The sequence below is a fragment of the Cygnus atratus genome, chromosome 2 (genome assembly GCF_013377495.2).
Source record: "Cygnus atratus isolate AKBS03 ecotype Queensland, Australia chromosome 2, CAtr_DNAZoo_HiC_assembly, whole genome shotgun sequence".
Classification (NCBI taxonomy): Eukaryota; Metazoa; Chordata; class Aves; order Anseriformes; family Anatidae; genus Cygnus; species Cygnus atratus.
In genome coordinates, this window is record NC_066363.1 from 144,116,866 (window position 1) to 144,132,987 (window position 16,122).

The 16,122-nt window shown below is 34.2% G+C and overlaps 1 protein-coding gene across 3 annotated transcripts in view; it reads right to left on the reverse strand.

Moving 5' to 3' along the window:
- CSMD3 (CUB and Sushi multiple domains 3) overlaps window positions 1-16,122 on the reverse strand; it is a 710,218-nt gene that overhangs the window by 456,238 nt on the left and 237,858 nt on the right. For all 3 annotated transcript variants that reach the window (XM_035546237.1, XM_035546236.1, XM_035546235.1), the window contains exon 6: window positions 11,468-11,580. In XM_035546237.1, the coding sequence (XP_035402130.1) occupies window positions 11,468-11,580 (113 nt within the window). The remainder of the gene's footprint in view (window positions 1-11,467; window positions 11,581-16,122) is intronic.

Consider the following 16,122-nt stretch of genomic DNA (forward strand, 5'->3'; position numbering starts at 1 on the left):
GGTTCAGAAAACCAGCCACAAGTCAATTTCCTAAAACTGAAATTTCCTTCAAGACTGCAATTACAAATTTGTTTTGACTGTTGATTTACTTAAGCCATAGAGGTTTTTGAACTTTCCAGAGCAAAATATGATTTAAACCTGTGGTTTTTATACCTCTTTTCTGAAAAAAACAACTATGCAGCACCAAGCTGCATACAAATGAAAAGAAATTCTTACTTCTTATATCTCCAGTTATAAAACTACATACACTCTATGCTTATTTGTTACACTAACACATGTATATATTAGGAATTAAAAGGTTTTGACTTTAATCCCAAGTTTACTATTAAGTGAGAGAAGGAAGGGGAGTGCCAGGTGAAAGCGCCTGTTCCTATTTGCTTTTGTGTAAGCTTTATTTGATTTGAATATATGTCCTTCAAGATTCTCTTCGCAATGTATTTGTACAGATCAGGGGGCATCAAGATGAACTGTAAGCAAAAAGAAAACATTACTACCTAAGAAATTGTCAGCTTTGTGAAAAGTGTTAGCGTTACCTAGTTTTCAGGTGCCCTGGATTGAGGCTCAAAAGACTCAGGTGCCTTACTCTTCTAGGAACTTTCGAGGCAACTCTCGGCAAGTCCCTTCATTAGCATGTGCTTCAGTTTTGTCATCCAGAACAGACAGAATAACTATTTCCATAGTGAAATTATTTAGAAATACGTATAGAAAATGTTACATAAAAATCAGCTATTACTACTCTTCTCTTCCATATTGGCACATTTGAAAAGTCAATACTGCTTTAAGCTAATATAATTCAGTTTTAAATAATATACACAGTTTCCTAACTCTTTAATTCTGTTCTGGTCATACTAGATATCTCCCTTTTGTTTGTTCCAGTATTTCCATTTCTACTATTCTATGGCTTACTTTGATTTCTGCTATGATTCCTGTTATTAAAAAGACAGTATGAAGAACAGTTTACTGCATAAAGTATCTGCCAGACCCAAGTGCCTAAGTCTAAGGCACTAGACTGCATTGAAAATAACTCTTTTTACAAGGTACCTGTTTGGTTTTTTTTTTCTTTGTTTGTTTTACTCGGATATAGAAAGTACAGTTTAAGTTTCTTCCTTTTTGAGGAAATCAGGATATACATTTCTCACATTCCAGCTGAATTTCTAAACTATCAGAAAAGTATAATTCTCTTTCAATTTCTCCTAAGTTATTCCCCTTGATACTGAGAATTTAAATATTCATTGGATGAAACAAAGGCAAAAAATTACTCACTTAGCCTAATTTTATAATCAAGTGATTAAAATGTAAGGGTACTGGGAGAAATTTTCCATTTCTACCTCACTGAATAAAGAAACAACAGTAAGAAGCTAGGCAAGCATTTGTTCTGTGATTTTAGTCCCTTTTTAAGTATTTACTGAATCCAATTTTCCATGGCAACTTTTAACTGATACTCTTTTTAACCAGACATCATAGGTTTAAATGTTGTTTCTTTAACATAAATGTTTGGTTTTGTTTCTGAACTTTTATTAAAAAAAAAAAAAAGTGGATGGTTATCAAAGCTTTTTTTTTTCTTTTTTTGTCCTGTGATATGTAAAATAATAAATTGTACGGCTTGTGTTTGTTGCTTCCTTTGAATCTGTTTTCTTGGAATGCATTGGTTAAGACCAAACATTCATCTAAGATTATCTTATGTCAAAGCTTGATCAAAAGTGTATATCCAAGAAAGATATAGAAACAAAAGCAAGCACCTTGCCTCCAACGATCTGTAATGAGTTACTAGGCCAAGTATAGTTCAATACCTGTGCAATAACCCTCAATAGATTTATCTTTCATTAATTTGTCTAACTTATCTTCAAACCCAGGTTAAATTTTACAATCCATTCCATTCCATTGAAAGGATTTTCATAACCTAACTACGGGTGTTAAGAACCACCTCCTTTTGTTTTAGTTTTAATTATATAGTTTTAATCCTCTCTATTACTAAATTCAACTAACACTACACAGTTCTTACAGGAGGAAATGAACAGGCAATACAAGAAATACTATTATTATGATTCATCGCTTTCCAATCTGAGTATCTTCCTTGCACAACTCTATTTATTTTCCAGGCTATAGGGTCCCATACTAGTCAGTCACTTTTCAATCAAAGTCTAATCTATGTGGTAGATGACCTTTGTTATCTTTCCCTGAACTTTCCTCAAATCTGAATTTTTTTCTGAAATGCATAGACCAGAGCACCAACAGGAGTCAAAGTACAGGTTGATTTATACAGTGGTGTATTTTCTGTTTTGTCCTCTATTCCTTTCCAACATTTAGCTAGCATTTTCAGGCACTCTAACCTTATAATTGTGTGGTGCACTTAGACTATCTTAGAATAGACGAGCTTGCTGATATTACTGAAAATAGTAATGATCAACAGAGCCCACCATTTTATTTGCAAGTTAAGACTATTTTTCAGTGCTTGCTATGCTAAGAAAGTTACAAAGAACCAGCACAAGCTAAGGTCTTTGAATTCCTCAGAAGTGCAACAGGAAGGTTATGTTACTGTAACTGTGAGATCCCAGTCACACGAAGACGATTGATGTCATGATGATTTAGCAAACTGTGGTACAAGTGTCTCATGTGCTGCTTGTTAAAATAAACCTCTGCCTAGATATAGTGATGGTAGTTTGCTGTTACTTGAGACAATGAAGGTGCCCCTCACAAAGCATGGCAACAGTATGTTTGCCAACTCTCTGGCCAAACTGCTAAGAAGAGATTAAAACTAAGAATGATGAAAAGGGAGATGATGAGTCACATCTACGTGAGATAGCAATGGAAAAGAGTGCAAAGGATTTAGAGGAATATGAGAGACTTTAGAAACGATAAAACAAGGCAAAGGGACACATTTCTTGTGTACACAATCTGTGACAGCATACGTGTTTATTAAATTCCAGTTGTTTGTGAATGGGGGGAAAAAAGTTAAATGTTCATCTTTCTGGTAATGCTACTAATACAGTACACAAATAGAGTACCCATTATTAAAATATAAAAAGATCCATTGAGTGGAACCAAGGTGGAGGAAGTGTAGCTGGAAACTGAAAAGGTTGTTCAGAATATTCTCACTTTCCTTATTTAGAGCAGAAGCTAAACTTATCATTGAATAGATTTGAGGATACAAAATCTTATTTACCAAGGTATTTGGAGGATACTTTGCACAACATGTTTTTACTTCTGTAATGAAATAATCTTAGCTTTGAAGAGTAAAGCCAAACATCATCACCCTTACCTATACTGTGAATAAGTAAAAAAAAAGTAGTATCTTATTTAACAGTAAGAAATAACTTCTGACATACCATATTGCATGGGTCATTTCCATTTTCATACTGGAGAACAGAATTTTGAATCTAATTTCTCCACTGGAAAAATAGTAGTTTTCTTATGTTTAGGCAGGAGACTAATACTAATTTTGGCTAATACTCAGTCCTCATGCATATGATGTGATTAGAGTCTTCAAAAATAATACAGGGGGAAACATTCAAAAGAACAAAGCAACTATATTTCACATATTTTATGTTTCAACACAGTTCTATTCTGTTCATACAATAAACTATAAAAACTACTGCATCTATTTTTAAGGTACAAAAGTACAACAAAAGTTCAAGTGCTCTCAAGCAACTAAGCAACAAACAAGCTGTCATTAGTCTGAAGAAACGAAACAGAGAGAAAGGGTAGTTCTGTACAATAGGGTATGCAGTCTGATTAGAAAGTACATGGCAAACTGAAATATGAGGCAAGACACCAAAAAATCCCACGTTCATTTACTTCATTTCTAGTTCTCTACGTCTGGCTATTATCAAAATTATCTCACTCTGTGCTTGGGTGTCCCCTAACAGTACAGAAAAGACTCTGAAAATGAAAAATGACCTCCTAAAATTAAATAAGTAGAGAATGCCAGGCAGGAAAAAAAAAAAAAAAGGAATGCAGTGTGGGGGAGGGAGGAATCATCCAGCAGAAATACTTCTACCTACTACATCTGATGTAACTGACAGTATTCATTCTAATCCTTAAAATCCGTTTTCCAAAATTAGACCACTTCAGGTTTATGTTCCCACTAAACTACATAATGGTCAAAAGTATTCAAAAACTAATTGAAATGGCTTATCGCTTTTGATTATGTGAGGGAAAAAAAAAAAATCCACAAGAAAATTAAGTCACTTCCTTAAAAAGCCCAAGCATATTATGGGAACATTTGAATATCACCATTCTCAAAGGGGAAACAGAGTGTTCCAACACAGTTTCAATACCATTAAGTATTCTGACTGTACAGCAGTGCTTTATCCCACCTTTTTCCCTCAGTTGTTTTATCCTGACATGAACAGATCATCAGTGCAGTATGTAACACTGGTTGGTGGTCATGAAACAGATATGCAGATTAATGTATTTCTTATTTGACCTTATCAAAATGAAGTATCTTAGCTAAATTGAAGTCAGGAATAATTCAGTACATTTTTTCCTCTTCTACAAAGGAGTTGAAATTACTTACAGCCAGTGGTACATAAAACATACTCTCTCTCTTTTGTAAACAATGAGCATGTGTAGAATATTAAACACATTAAAATGATTGAATGCAACTAAAATACTTGTGTTTTTCTTAAGAATAAGTAAGGAAGACACAACTATTAAATCATCAAAAAATTAGGTACTCTATACTAGATCACGACATTAATTCCAGAATGAAAATACAGTCCATCAATTTAAACATTAGCATGGGTTACCATATGTTCAATTTTAACCTTAGCTCTGACTTTTTTTTTTAAAGAATTATGCTCTTATTTGAGGTAGAAAACAATGAAACTTTAGAAATGGACCTTTCCAGTTCTATGTACAGTAACAGAACTAAATTAACATTCAACACTAGTTTTATTAAAACCTATAAATGAGAGAATTCTAAAAATACATTTTAGAAGGGGAGGGAAATGAAATAGAGCAATATTTCTCCTCTGACTTGATTACAGAAAAAACAATGTCATTCTATGCACTGTCATTGTGTGGATGTATAGCTGTACATAAAAGAAATCTCAAGAGTGCAAAGGTGAAAAATCACCTGCTCAGAAAGTAAAGCTCAGTACAAGATGAAGCACAGCTAACAGACCCATGAGTAAGAAACTCTGCTACAAACATTTACTTTTGGGACAATATAAGAAATTTAAGTTCTTGTTATGCCTAGGTGAAAAAATCTGATGAAAAGTTTCTTTCTATGAAAAGATTCCTTTTTTCTCTATCCACTGCTAAATCAGGTAGCTATCTGGGCTGTATTTTGACAATAGGACTTCAGGGTCTAAAAAAGGCCATGAATTTACAACACTGAGAATTACATGTCTGTCATTAAAAACAAACAAACAAACAAAAAACCCCAACACCACAACAAAAAAAGCAATCACCAAACAAAAAGCTTGTACTCTGCCAAATAAATTAACAATGCAACTAGCAACTTCTTTATATGACCTTCTATTTTATATTACAACCTCTTCACTGGCTGTAACTCAAGTGATGCAGCACTTCAATTTCTCTCAGGGAATCTCAAGATCCCATGAATGTGCTGATATTAAACTTCACTTCATGTGAAGTCCCATCTGAGATTAAGACAACTACATTTGCAGGTCTATACTTGCCCTAGGTGTATAAACTCATATTATAATCAATGGAAATTAATCAGTGTAGTCAGTAAAATACAGTGTTTTAATCCATCTCAAAGAACAACCCTTGGACAGGATATAACACCTGCCTAAATGCTGTTAGTTGCCATTTTACATGTTCTTTGATGTCTTCCAGTTCCTGTGCCAGAAGGGTATGGTCTCCTGTAAATTCTAATTTGCTAATGCTATGCAGATGTGTCATTTACTCTAGAGCATCTCTAGAGCATCTCTACCTAGCCCCTCCCATATGGTCGTCTGTGTAACTCTGTAACCTGTACTGGCAGTAGGTTGACCTTCCCAAAGCGTGGGGGTTAATCTTCCCTAAGTTGCCTATATGTAATTTGGTTTGGTCCAAATGTTGGTCCAATTTTGATACTTCATAACACACTGCTTTTATAATAACTTGCTTCATCTCCAAATGCCAGAAAAGCACGTGCACTTCTGTCAGCACCATAAGGATACCTTATATACCCTATCTCATATGTCAGTGCACATATATCTGTGGACAGATGAATTGTGTCCAGATTTAGTAGGTATTTAGAGAAAACCTATAGATGATAAAACAGAGGTATCTACATTTTGATGTAGCTTGGAGCTGGTTCTCACCTACAACCTTGTCATAACTGCTGAGTCTTCCAGCAGAAGTATTGTGTACTGTTAGTTGCAACAGGTTTTGAGATAAGTAAAGACAAATTGCATTTAAGTTGTTAGATGTTCTGAAAAAAAATGATAAAGATGGTTTTCCCCTTCTGGCAACTCTAGCCAAAATGTTCTGAGGCAGATTAGTACTATTTACTTTGGAGTAAGAAGTTCTTTAGTCGGCTGCCAATTGCTTCAAATTCTCTCTCAAAGCAAAACAAACAAAAAGTCTAGCTCCATAAATCATTTCTGAATGAAGACAGATTTCTATTCATATGCATAATAACACAAAGGAAAAAGAACAACATAATATCAAACAGTGAAAGGTTGGGTGTCAGTTTTCTCCATATTGGACACATTGAAAGTGCTGGCATTCACCTTATTCAGCTCCACTTAGCTCACTGTCAAGTTTTAGGCAGAGTAACCATTTGGATGCTTTTCACACATGAGAATGACAGCTAAATTTTATCCTATTCTGAAAAGCTCATGGATATGTTTCATCCCTTTATCTGTATTTTCCTATAAGCAAAGATCCTTAATAGAATGCAGACATGATTGTATACTCAATTGACAGATTTGATACTATTTTGTTCTTGAGTATTATTTTGTATATGGCCTAAACATTGCAACTGAATTACTACACATAAGAAAGGGGGAAGAAAGTCTAAGTAGTTAGGAAGTTGATTTCACGAGTGAGATGAACAGCAAGTACAGGGCTACCACTGGAACCTTGCAAAGCTTTAAAGGATTAGAAAGAAAGAGAGGATGCTGGATCTCAAAAGAAAGCAAAGTTACAGAGTCTTAAAGTAATGTTTAGCTATCAGAAAATGGAGAATTCTTTTCCAAAAGCCCTTTCAGAATCAAGGTATGCTTGACATAAAGAATACTGAAGTTTGTGTACTCCCATCTATAAGACTAGAAGCTGTGAAGCTACCTTAATCCCTTCTGTCTACTTGGATAGCATTATGGATTCATACGTAAGTGATGGGGTGCAAAAGTAGCCAACAGAAAATAGCAAGCACAAGGAAATTTTATAGGAACAGTGAATGGACAGAGTAAAAAAGAACAACTAATTTTATAAACAGCAAAAGAGGATTACCAGTGCTGAGAAACATTGCAGCGGCAGCTTCAGGAAGATCCAAAAGGCTTTGCCTGTAGTTCAGTAAACAATTTCTAACTCAAAAGGAGTTTTAACAAAGCAGTAAGGATAGAAAACACCAAGATCAAAAACCTTCAATGAATAGAAAGAAATGCTGAAACATGTGATCAAAAAAAACAAGTGTGTCTTGGTTATGACACTACAACCTGGGTAGGGTGGAGGGAGAAATCATTTTCTTTTCTGATTAACATATATCACTTTATCATTTACAAATATCTGTTAAGAAATGTATAATTCACTATCTTTCATGAATGAAAATGCCTATTAAAAGGAATTAATGCACATAACATGCATGATCATGTACTCGCATAAAGCTGACAGTTTCCCTTAGTTTCTTATACCTCAGTAAATTTCATTTGTTCTGGATAAGCCAATTTATACATTTTCACAGGTGCTTGCAAGACTGAAGCCTTAAACAGAAAATTAAGAAAATTACAACAATTAATGAAATTAAAAGGTTGTTTAGGACATATTATGTAATTTCCCTAGATTTTCGGATATGCACCTCATTTTTAAGGATTTATATAACAACACTTTTATTCTTCTTTTGAAATGGTTAGGTCACAGTAGCTTGAGATGTTACACTGAAGCTACACTGCATGAGGCTGCCTTGTGAAAAAGAAACTGAAAAAACCCACCACCAACAAAACAACATTTAAAAAAATAAATAAATTTATGAGAATGGAATGAAATAAGATTCAGGTATTTCATATTTTGCCTAACAGTGAACATATAACCTGGTTTATTTTGTTTCATTTGAATAGAACAACTAACAAGTTTTTGTAGGTCACAGCCAGTTCCAGCTGGCTCTGCATTAGACCCGCAACAAGACACAGCTGAGCCCTTCAGGGGGAGTTTGTTGTACCTGTGCAAAAACATATTGAAGAAAAGGGAGTAAGCACTGATATAAAGGAACAAGACTAGAGAAAGAGGAAGTGCTCTATGGCAGAACAGTAATACCCCAAAGGGACTGTATCCCATGGATAATCTATGCTGGAGCATGTACTTCCCTAAAGAGACTGTAGCCAGATGTTCGCCCAGAGAGAGGAAATGAGTAAGAAGGAATGCATGTCAGAAGAAAAAAGTGAGAAAGGAGGAGCATGAGAAACAAACTGCTATGCTCTGGCTCCAACCTTCAACAGTGCCCATGAACTCACAGAAGAGACTTATATGTATGTAATGTGTAGATAAGAGGAGGAGGAATGAGAGGTGTCTGGAGCGAAGGTAAGCCTGCAAAAGGAGGAAGAGAAGTGTTTTCTCTAGCTATTTAAATGCATCTTTGTTTCCTAACACCCAAGCCAGTAACTAAATGTTCTAAAGTCAAATTCCTCAAGTTAAGTCTGTTTTGACCATGATGATAGTTGACAAATGATATTCCGTATCTTTGTTTCAACCCACACATTTTCTGGCTCCTATTCTCCCTATTTTCTGCCTTATTCTAAAGCAGGGCAAGACAGAAGTGAGCAAGTGGCTTTGTGGGTGCTTTGCCGCCAGTCAGGGTCAACCCACCTCACAAATATATTAACACAAAATATGCAGTTGTGCAAACAACAGCAAGCCAAGGAAGTGAAAGGAGTGTTGAAGTGCCAAGCAGCGATGAAATAAGACAACTATGTAGTGTTTTGAAGTTCACAATTTGAAATCTTTCTTTAGAAAGAGGCAACAATGGAATAAAGAAAGCTAAAGTAGATGAAGTGATAAGAAATTACTAGTTCTAGTTACCGAAGGAAGCCAGAAAAAAAAAATTAAATTAATATTCATCTTAACTAAGCAGGTGAAAGAGTGTGCTTTTGCAATGAAGTTATTACAGCATTAAAAAAAGAATAAGGTAATGATTTAATATATTGAGAGTATTATCAGACATGCTCTCAAAAGCGAAGTGGAAATAAACTCCTGACAAGAAAAACTTTCTCATCTATCTGTATCACACTGACCTTTGGAATAATTGTTTTTGATTTTATTAATCATCTTCCTTTGTGGCAACTTATGTCAATATACCAGTGAAATTAGTGATTGAAAATTGTCTTTACAAAAGGGCTTAAAGTTGCCTCTGATAAAATAAAAGTTTTGCTTCTTAAAAATAAATGAATTGTGTATATACGTTTTGATTTCTAAACTTATGAAATATTTTTAGTATGTTTACTTCCTTTCCTTACACTCTCTCCTACAGTCTACATCATCTCAGAAACCACTCATCCCTATTACCTCACCTTACGTATTTCATTTTCTACTGTCAAGTTCAATTTGTAATGATCATATCTGCTTGAGTATGAACGTTTAGTGCTTTTGCATGCTGAAATTACTGTCCACGTATCAGTTTCTTTCAAAAAGCTGTAAAAGATATTTTCTTAATTTCTTCATACTGCAGCCTTTCACAACTAAGTATAGAGTACACTTTAATATACATTCAGAAGTACATCATTAAAAATTAAATGAGCAAAACAATAATAAGAATTCTATAACATAATCACTACAAACTTAGGCATATTATTTAGGTGGTGAAGAGAAACTTCAGTTACACAGCATATTCAAATTTCTGAAACCTGCCCATTAAAGTATTTTATGTGACTTGCCGAAAACATTCTGAAACTAAACAAAAGTCTATTTTCCTTCATAAGCTAGCACTTCACACTTCTGGCAGGAATGTAAGTGAGCATGTCATCTTAGATGTAGTTTGTTCTCCATAACTCAAAACTAAACATCTGCTCAATCCAAATTACAATCTGCCAAAATAGTTATCACATTGTTTCTCAGTTGTTGAGTAGGATCTAACACAAAATTTCTACTTGTTTTCAACAGTCCCATAAGCTAGGTATCTTCCAGTAAAGTATGTGGTTTATTGTATTGGGTGCCATGAAAAAGATGTCAGTGCCTTTTCATAATAGTTACAGAAGCTTTGCCTACAGTAAGAAGGCTCGTTTTGACTGAAGTCACTTACAGTACACATAAAAATATCTCAGAGTCTAAATACAGGTAAACATATTTGCTTAATTAGTAATCAAATTCTACTGTGTACTTGTATAGAATGTATTATTTGAGGCAATCACAGTACTAAAAAGTTAGGATAAGTTATATGAAAAAAAAGTTTAATATTTTGTTAGCTGCAATTTTTACCACATTAGTTGGTTAATTTTACAAGATTCTGCAAACATTTATGTAGCTAATATTTCCTATGCTGAATTAGAATGGAGAAATGTAAAAGAAATTCCTGAACTAAGTCTCATAAATAGGAGCGCTGTGATTTATTTTTTCAACACATAAACGGAAAAGCAAAAGAGCCCAAAAAGAGCTGTTGTTCCCTGAAGATCCATTGATAGACCATAGATACTGAAAGATATTATTTACAGTAATGTTTGTGAAAAAGCAGACAGTATTACAATACATTAATGAAGCACAGTTTTTATCAGCACTTCATCATGATAATGATCTTACTCCAAATGGTGATACTCCCAAGTTAATGCTTCAAATGTTTTCACTCTTATCCTAAATAATGCTTGTTCATAAAAACAGTGGATAAGAATCTTACAGGTTAATTGAACCCTTAATAGCACAATGCAATCATAAATAGGTAGTAAGAGATAATAGTGATGAAATGCCACATTTGTAAATGGAAACTTACTGTTTTACAAACATGATTTACAAGATCATAGAGGCAAACACGTATTTTAATAATGAAAAACATCATTTCTGCATGTGTTTTGCAATCTCGTTCAGAAACCAGGACCATTTTAAAAGCTAAGTACTGCACAAGGGAGAGTGAAATAGATATCTGCTGTAATGTTATATTTATACACTATATATATACACATTACTCATACTCTAATACACTGTAATTTGGTAAATCACACAGCTGATTTTATCATTTATGTAAATACAAACTACATCTTTATAAGGATTTTTTTTTCTTAATGTAAAATAGACCTTCCCATTTCCTCCATGACTTCAAGCTTTTTTTTAAGTAAAAACAACAACACAAAAAAATGTATTTATATAAACGTACCTTGGTAGTGAGCACTAAATCCACGGTATCGATGATTGCTGTCTGTTACAAAATGTAGTCTGAGCCAATTTTTGTTGCTGATAACTGGAGGAGGTATATTCATGCCAGAGAGCCTAAATCAAAATAAATAAATATTAATAAAAGATAAAATAAAAAATATCAAGGCTGAAGATCAGTACATTTTTATAAAGCTGTGATAAAGGTCTTGTATGGAAATTTTTTTTCTTTTTAAAATACACATGCAATTCATAGTACTGGTGAGTGGGACTTTATATATCTTTGAATAATATGTTATGACAAGTGTGAACAGACAACATCGTCCACTCTGCATGACAAAGTGATGGGATACAAATCAGCGCTAATCTGGAAACCGTACAGTCACGCTACTGATCAGGCACAGCATTATCATGACACTCAGGCTAGAAAGATTTTGCGTCTATCTAGGTCAGTGGACAAGTTAGTCAGAACACTGCTCTGGGCAGCAGGAAAGGTATTGCACCCTGTGACTTTCACGTTCAAGATATGGCACAGGAGAGCTTAAATCATGCAGACCACTGAAAACTGTAAAACAGACACATTTTTCAAAGTTTAATATTTCTCTAAATTCAGGGAACAACAGAAGTAACTGTCACTCTGTGGCTTCAGTGAATATGCAAACCACTTACTAGAAGTAAAAGAAGGGAATTGTAGTGTACTGACCCCATCCATCAGCCAAACACCACAGACCTCCTGTTCACTTGTTCCCCTTCCCCTCACAGCAGGACAGGGGAGAGAACAGGAAGAACGAAATCAAGAAAACTATCAGTTGAGAGAAACACAGCTTAAAAACCAGCTTAATAACTCAAGGAGAAAGGGAGGAAAAATCCAATGATACAAAAGCAATCACTCTCCACATTCCAGTGTCAAGACCTAGCCAGTCTTCCAGAAATATCTACCTGCCCTCAAAGCCCCCTCTCCTCAATTTTTATTGCTGACCACAATGTTGTATGGATGGAATATCCCTAAGATCAGTCTGGGTCCCCTCTTCAGCTTTTGTACCCTTCCAGCATCTTGCCCTTGCCACAGCCTACTCACTGTGGGGGCAGACAGATAAAAAGAGAAAGCCTTGACGTTGTGCAAGCACTGCTCAGTAACAGCCAGAACACTGGGGTGTTAGCAGCTCTGTTTTCGTCACAAACCCAAGCTACAGAACCATATAGGCTGTTATGAAGAAAATTAACTCAAAAGAAGCCAGGCCCTGCATAGAAACTACTTTTTGTTGTCGTTTTTCTTGCTTTTCTGTTTTTAATGTTAGGACATTATTCCAATTACTGTAGTCTTTCATCTTGACTTGCTCATTATGAAGGTCTGAATTAGAGGTAATGGGGTTTTGTGTTTTGTTGTTGTTTATTGTTTTGTTTTCTTGTTTTGTTTTTATTAGATGAGGTGAATGTCAAAAGGTGAATAAGCTTTTGATAAAAAAAGTCCATCAAATCAGTAATCCAAGATATTTTTCTTACTAAAGCAGAAAGAAAAATTACATCTTCAGGATTTCAATATCTAGGTCCCACCTAGGTCCTTCCATTTTATTTCTAAACAGAGCTCTTGCTGTAGTTAGAAAGAAATGCTGGACATTTTATGTTCAGACATTGTGGATTCCCCTTCCATGTTTAAAAAAAAATCTATAATGAAACAGGTCACAAAGCTATTCAGGCAATCTACTAGTGAGATTCAGTTTTAGTAATTTCTTGCTTTTACAGAGAACTTTTCATCTAACCTTTAAAGTGGCTTTGCAAAGTACAATAATGTCATTATCAGTATTTTTATCTCCATTTTACATACAGAAAAAATCATGCACAGGGAGGAAACTACTTCAGTCACCTAGCAAGCCAGCAACTAAAAGAAAACTGTAAGAAAGAATCTGCAAGTTCTGAGCTCTGGCTCTTACAACTTTGTGGTAAAGTTAGATGACTACAATGATAATTTTAACAAATATGAGCAATACACTCAATACTAACAGGGAAAACTTCTTTTGTCATAACAAAACATCTAACCAACTAAATAAAATACTCCACATCAATCTGTGTCAATGTATTTTCCTTAGATATCTCAGTTTCTTTAAACAGTATTTCAGAAAATAAAGATTACATTAATAGTCTGGACTATCACCAGTAATAGAGCAAAACTTTGACCTCACAGAACACTGGCCTCCTCTAAACTTCCATTCTTTTCATCACTAATGTCAGTGTATATTTTTGACTCACAATAGTATTTGCCCATCTGTATTTCCAACCCCAGAGTCATTTTGTGCATTAATATTTGTTTTAAACTTTGGAATCATATTGTAATAGCATTATGCAACAACACAGCTAGCTGAAATAGTGAAGAAAATTAACAGTAAAATCAAGAAAGTAAAGGCAAATCTCTGAGGACCAAATTTTTGCTTTTGGCTTCTTTGTCCTTATACAATTCCTAAACCTAACTTTAATTTTAGCTCTGACTTGGGGTTGTTAAGCTTTAGCTGATCAGCTTAGGCTCTGAAAACTAATACTTTTTAGATGCAGAAGACTGGATTTGATTTCTGCTTGTGACAACCAACACAGGGAAACTGGGTTAATTTGATAGTAGTCTCTCCTCTAACACATTATTTTAATGTAACGCATACTTCACTCTAAAGGGCAATATTACTTATTTGCTAAATGACTTCCTAGCTTCCTCAAAGGGAAAGTGTTCCTTTCATTTTATGACTTGAGGTAAACCCAAGTAAGTAAGCTTTTATACAAATCTCCCCTTCCCCAATGTGCTTAAGGGCTAGGGGAGAGGTGGCTAAGAGCCAAGAAAACAAACTGGAAATATCAATAAATAGCTTCTACAGAAGAAACTTGTTTCATAGAAAACATGTTAGAGCTTTCATTAATTCTTTCCATTAGTAGTCTGCTTTATTAAAAATGATACATTGTAAGATATGTGATAGCTTTGAAAAACACAGCCAAGAAAATTTATCTATTTTATAGATTAAAAAGAAAATCCAATTAAAAATTTAGCTAGAGATTTGGTTTAAATTGGAAACTACATTCTTAACCTTGGGTCATGATCCTCTTGCTATAAAATCCATTTTTCCATGGTTTTATTACTTTAGAATTATCTGTGGATGAGTAATACAAGCACATTTGCAAAAGTTGAAAGGTGTTGATTATTCTAAAACTAATGTTGATTATTCTAAAACTAATTGAACCATTCCTTCAAAGAGAAAACCCAGGACATTTTCTTCAAACTTTTTTTCTCCCTACTATGTAGGATTGAACAAAATAGCATTTTCTCTTGTACTCAACAATGGTCCTCAAAAAATTATGGCAAACAAAGTAGGTTTTTCTTCTTATCCTACATATTACAGATAAGACAGAAGCCTAGATCTGTTCTCAACACTCATTTTTCTCATTATTTCATTAGTGTGTACATGGTTTCTTCATGAGGAAGTGGTTCTGATTTCTCTATATTATTACATCCTTGGCTGAAAACTGTGCTGGGGTGGATAGGAAAGTGACCTTCACAGCACTGAAAGAAATTGCTTGCATTCTCATGATAAAACCAACTTCTTTTGGGGGTCAGCCTTAAGGAATTTGCTTAGCTCTACCATTATTCAATTCCAGATTTTGAATTGGTTTAGTTATTGTTATGGACAATGATCAAGGTACATTTGAAGTCAACTGTATTCACAGTGAAACAAGTAATTTAGAACTGAAGAAAAATAAAAAGTACCCCTTAAAAATGTCTAATAAGCTTGTGTAGGTGATATTGTTTTGTAAGGAAGACTTTTAAAGAAAAACAACTTGGAGGTGGTGGTGTTCCTTACATCTTTTTACAACCAAGCTATCTGAAAATGGAAGTTATTTTAAGACCATTTCCCAAATTTCTGAAACTGTTTTTTTTTTCTGAATTTCTTTTCTGAATTTTCTGAATTTCTTTTCTGAATTCTTTTTTTCCTTTTTTTTTGAATTTCTTTTTCTGATTTTTTTTTCTGAATTTCTTTCCCTCAGGGACTATCATATCTGACAAAATGCCTGACTGCCACAACTTATTATTTAAGGGCCTGCAAATGCTTGCTTTAGAATGTTTTTATACTATGGAAACCCACTAAGTGATCTTACTCATTTCAGATGCGGAACATATGGAATCTAACTTTTTTCCAGCTTAATCAATTTACTTAAAATCCTAGATCCAAGGGATTTGGATGTCTGTTTAAAAAAATAAAAAATAAAAATGGATGATTGTTTAAAAACAGAATTTAAGAAAAAAATAGTGCTATAAAATTGCAAAAGGATATGTTTAGTGGATAAATCCATGGTGAGTGCATAAGCAAGTTTTTATAGAAGTATTTATACCTCTTTCTGGTGTTCCCCCCCCTCGCCTCTGCCCCATAGAACTTCCAGTCATTTCTGCATGAACCTGAAGAAAACCAAGGAACAATTGTTTTATACCAGTTGGTATGTAAGATCTAGATATTCTGTGTACTCCTCTGGCAGGTTTAAGCCAGTAATACTATTCCTAGAACAAAGTATGCAAAACATGATCAGAAACACCAGTTATGATGCCTCTTGGTTTGTGTAATTTAGTTATTTATTTTGATTTTTGGCTTTTGTTTGTTTGTTTTTTAATATATATTGCCAATTAAGAAG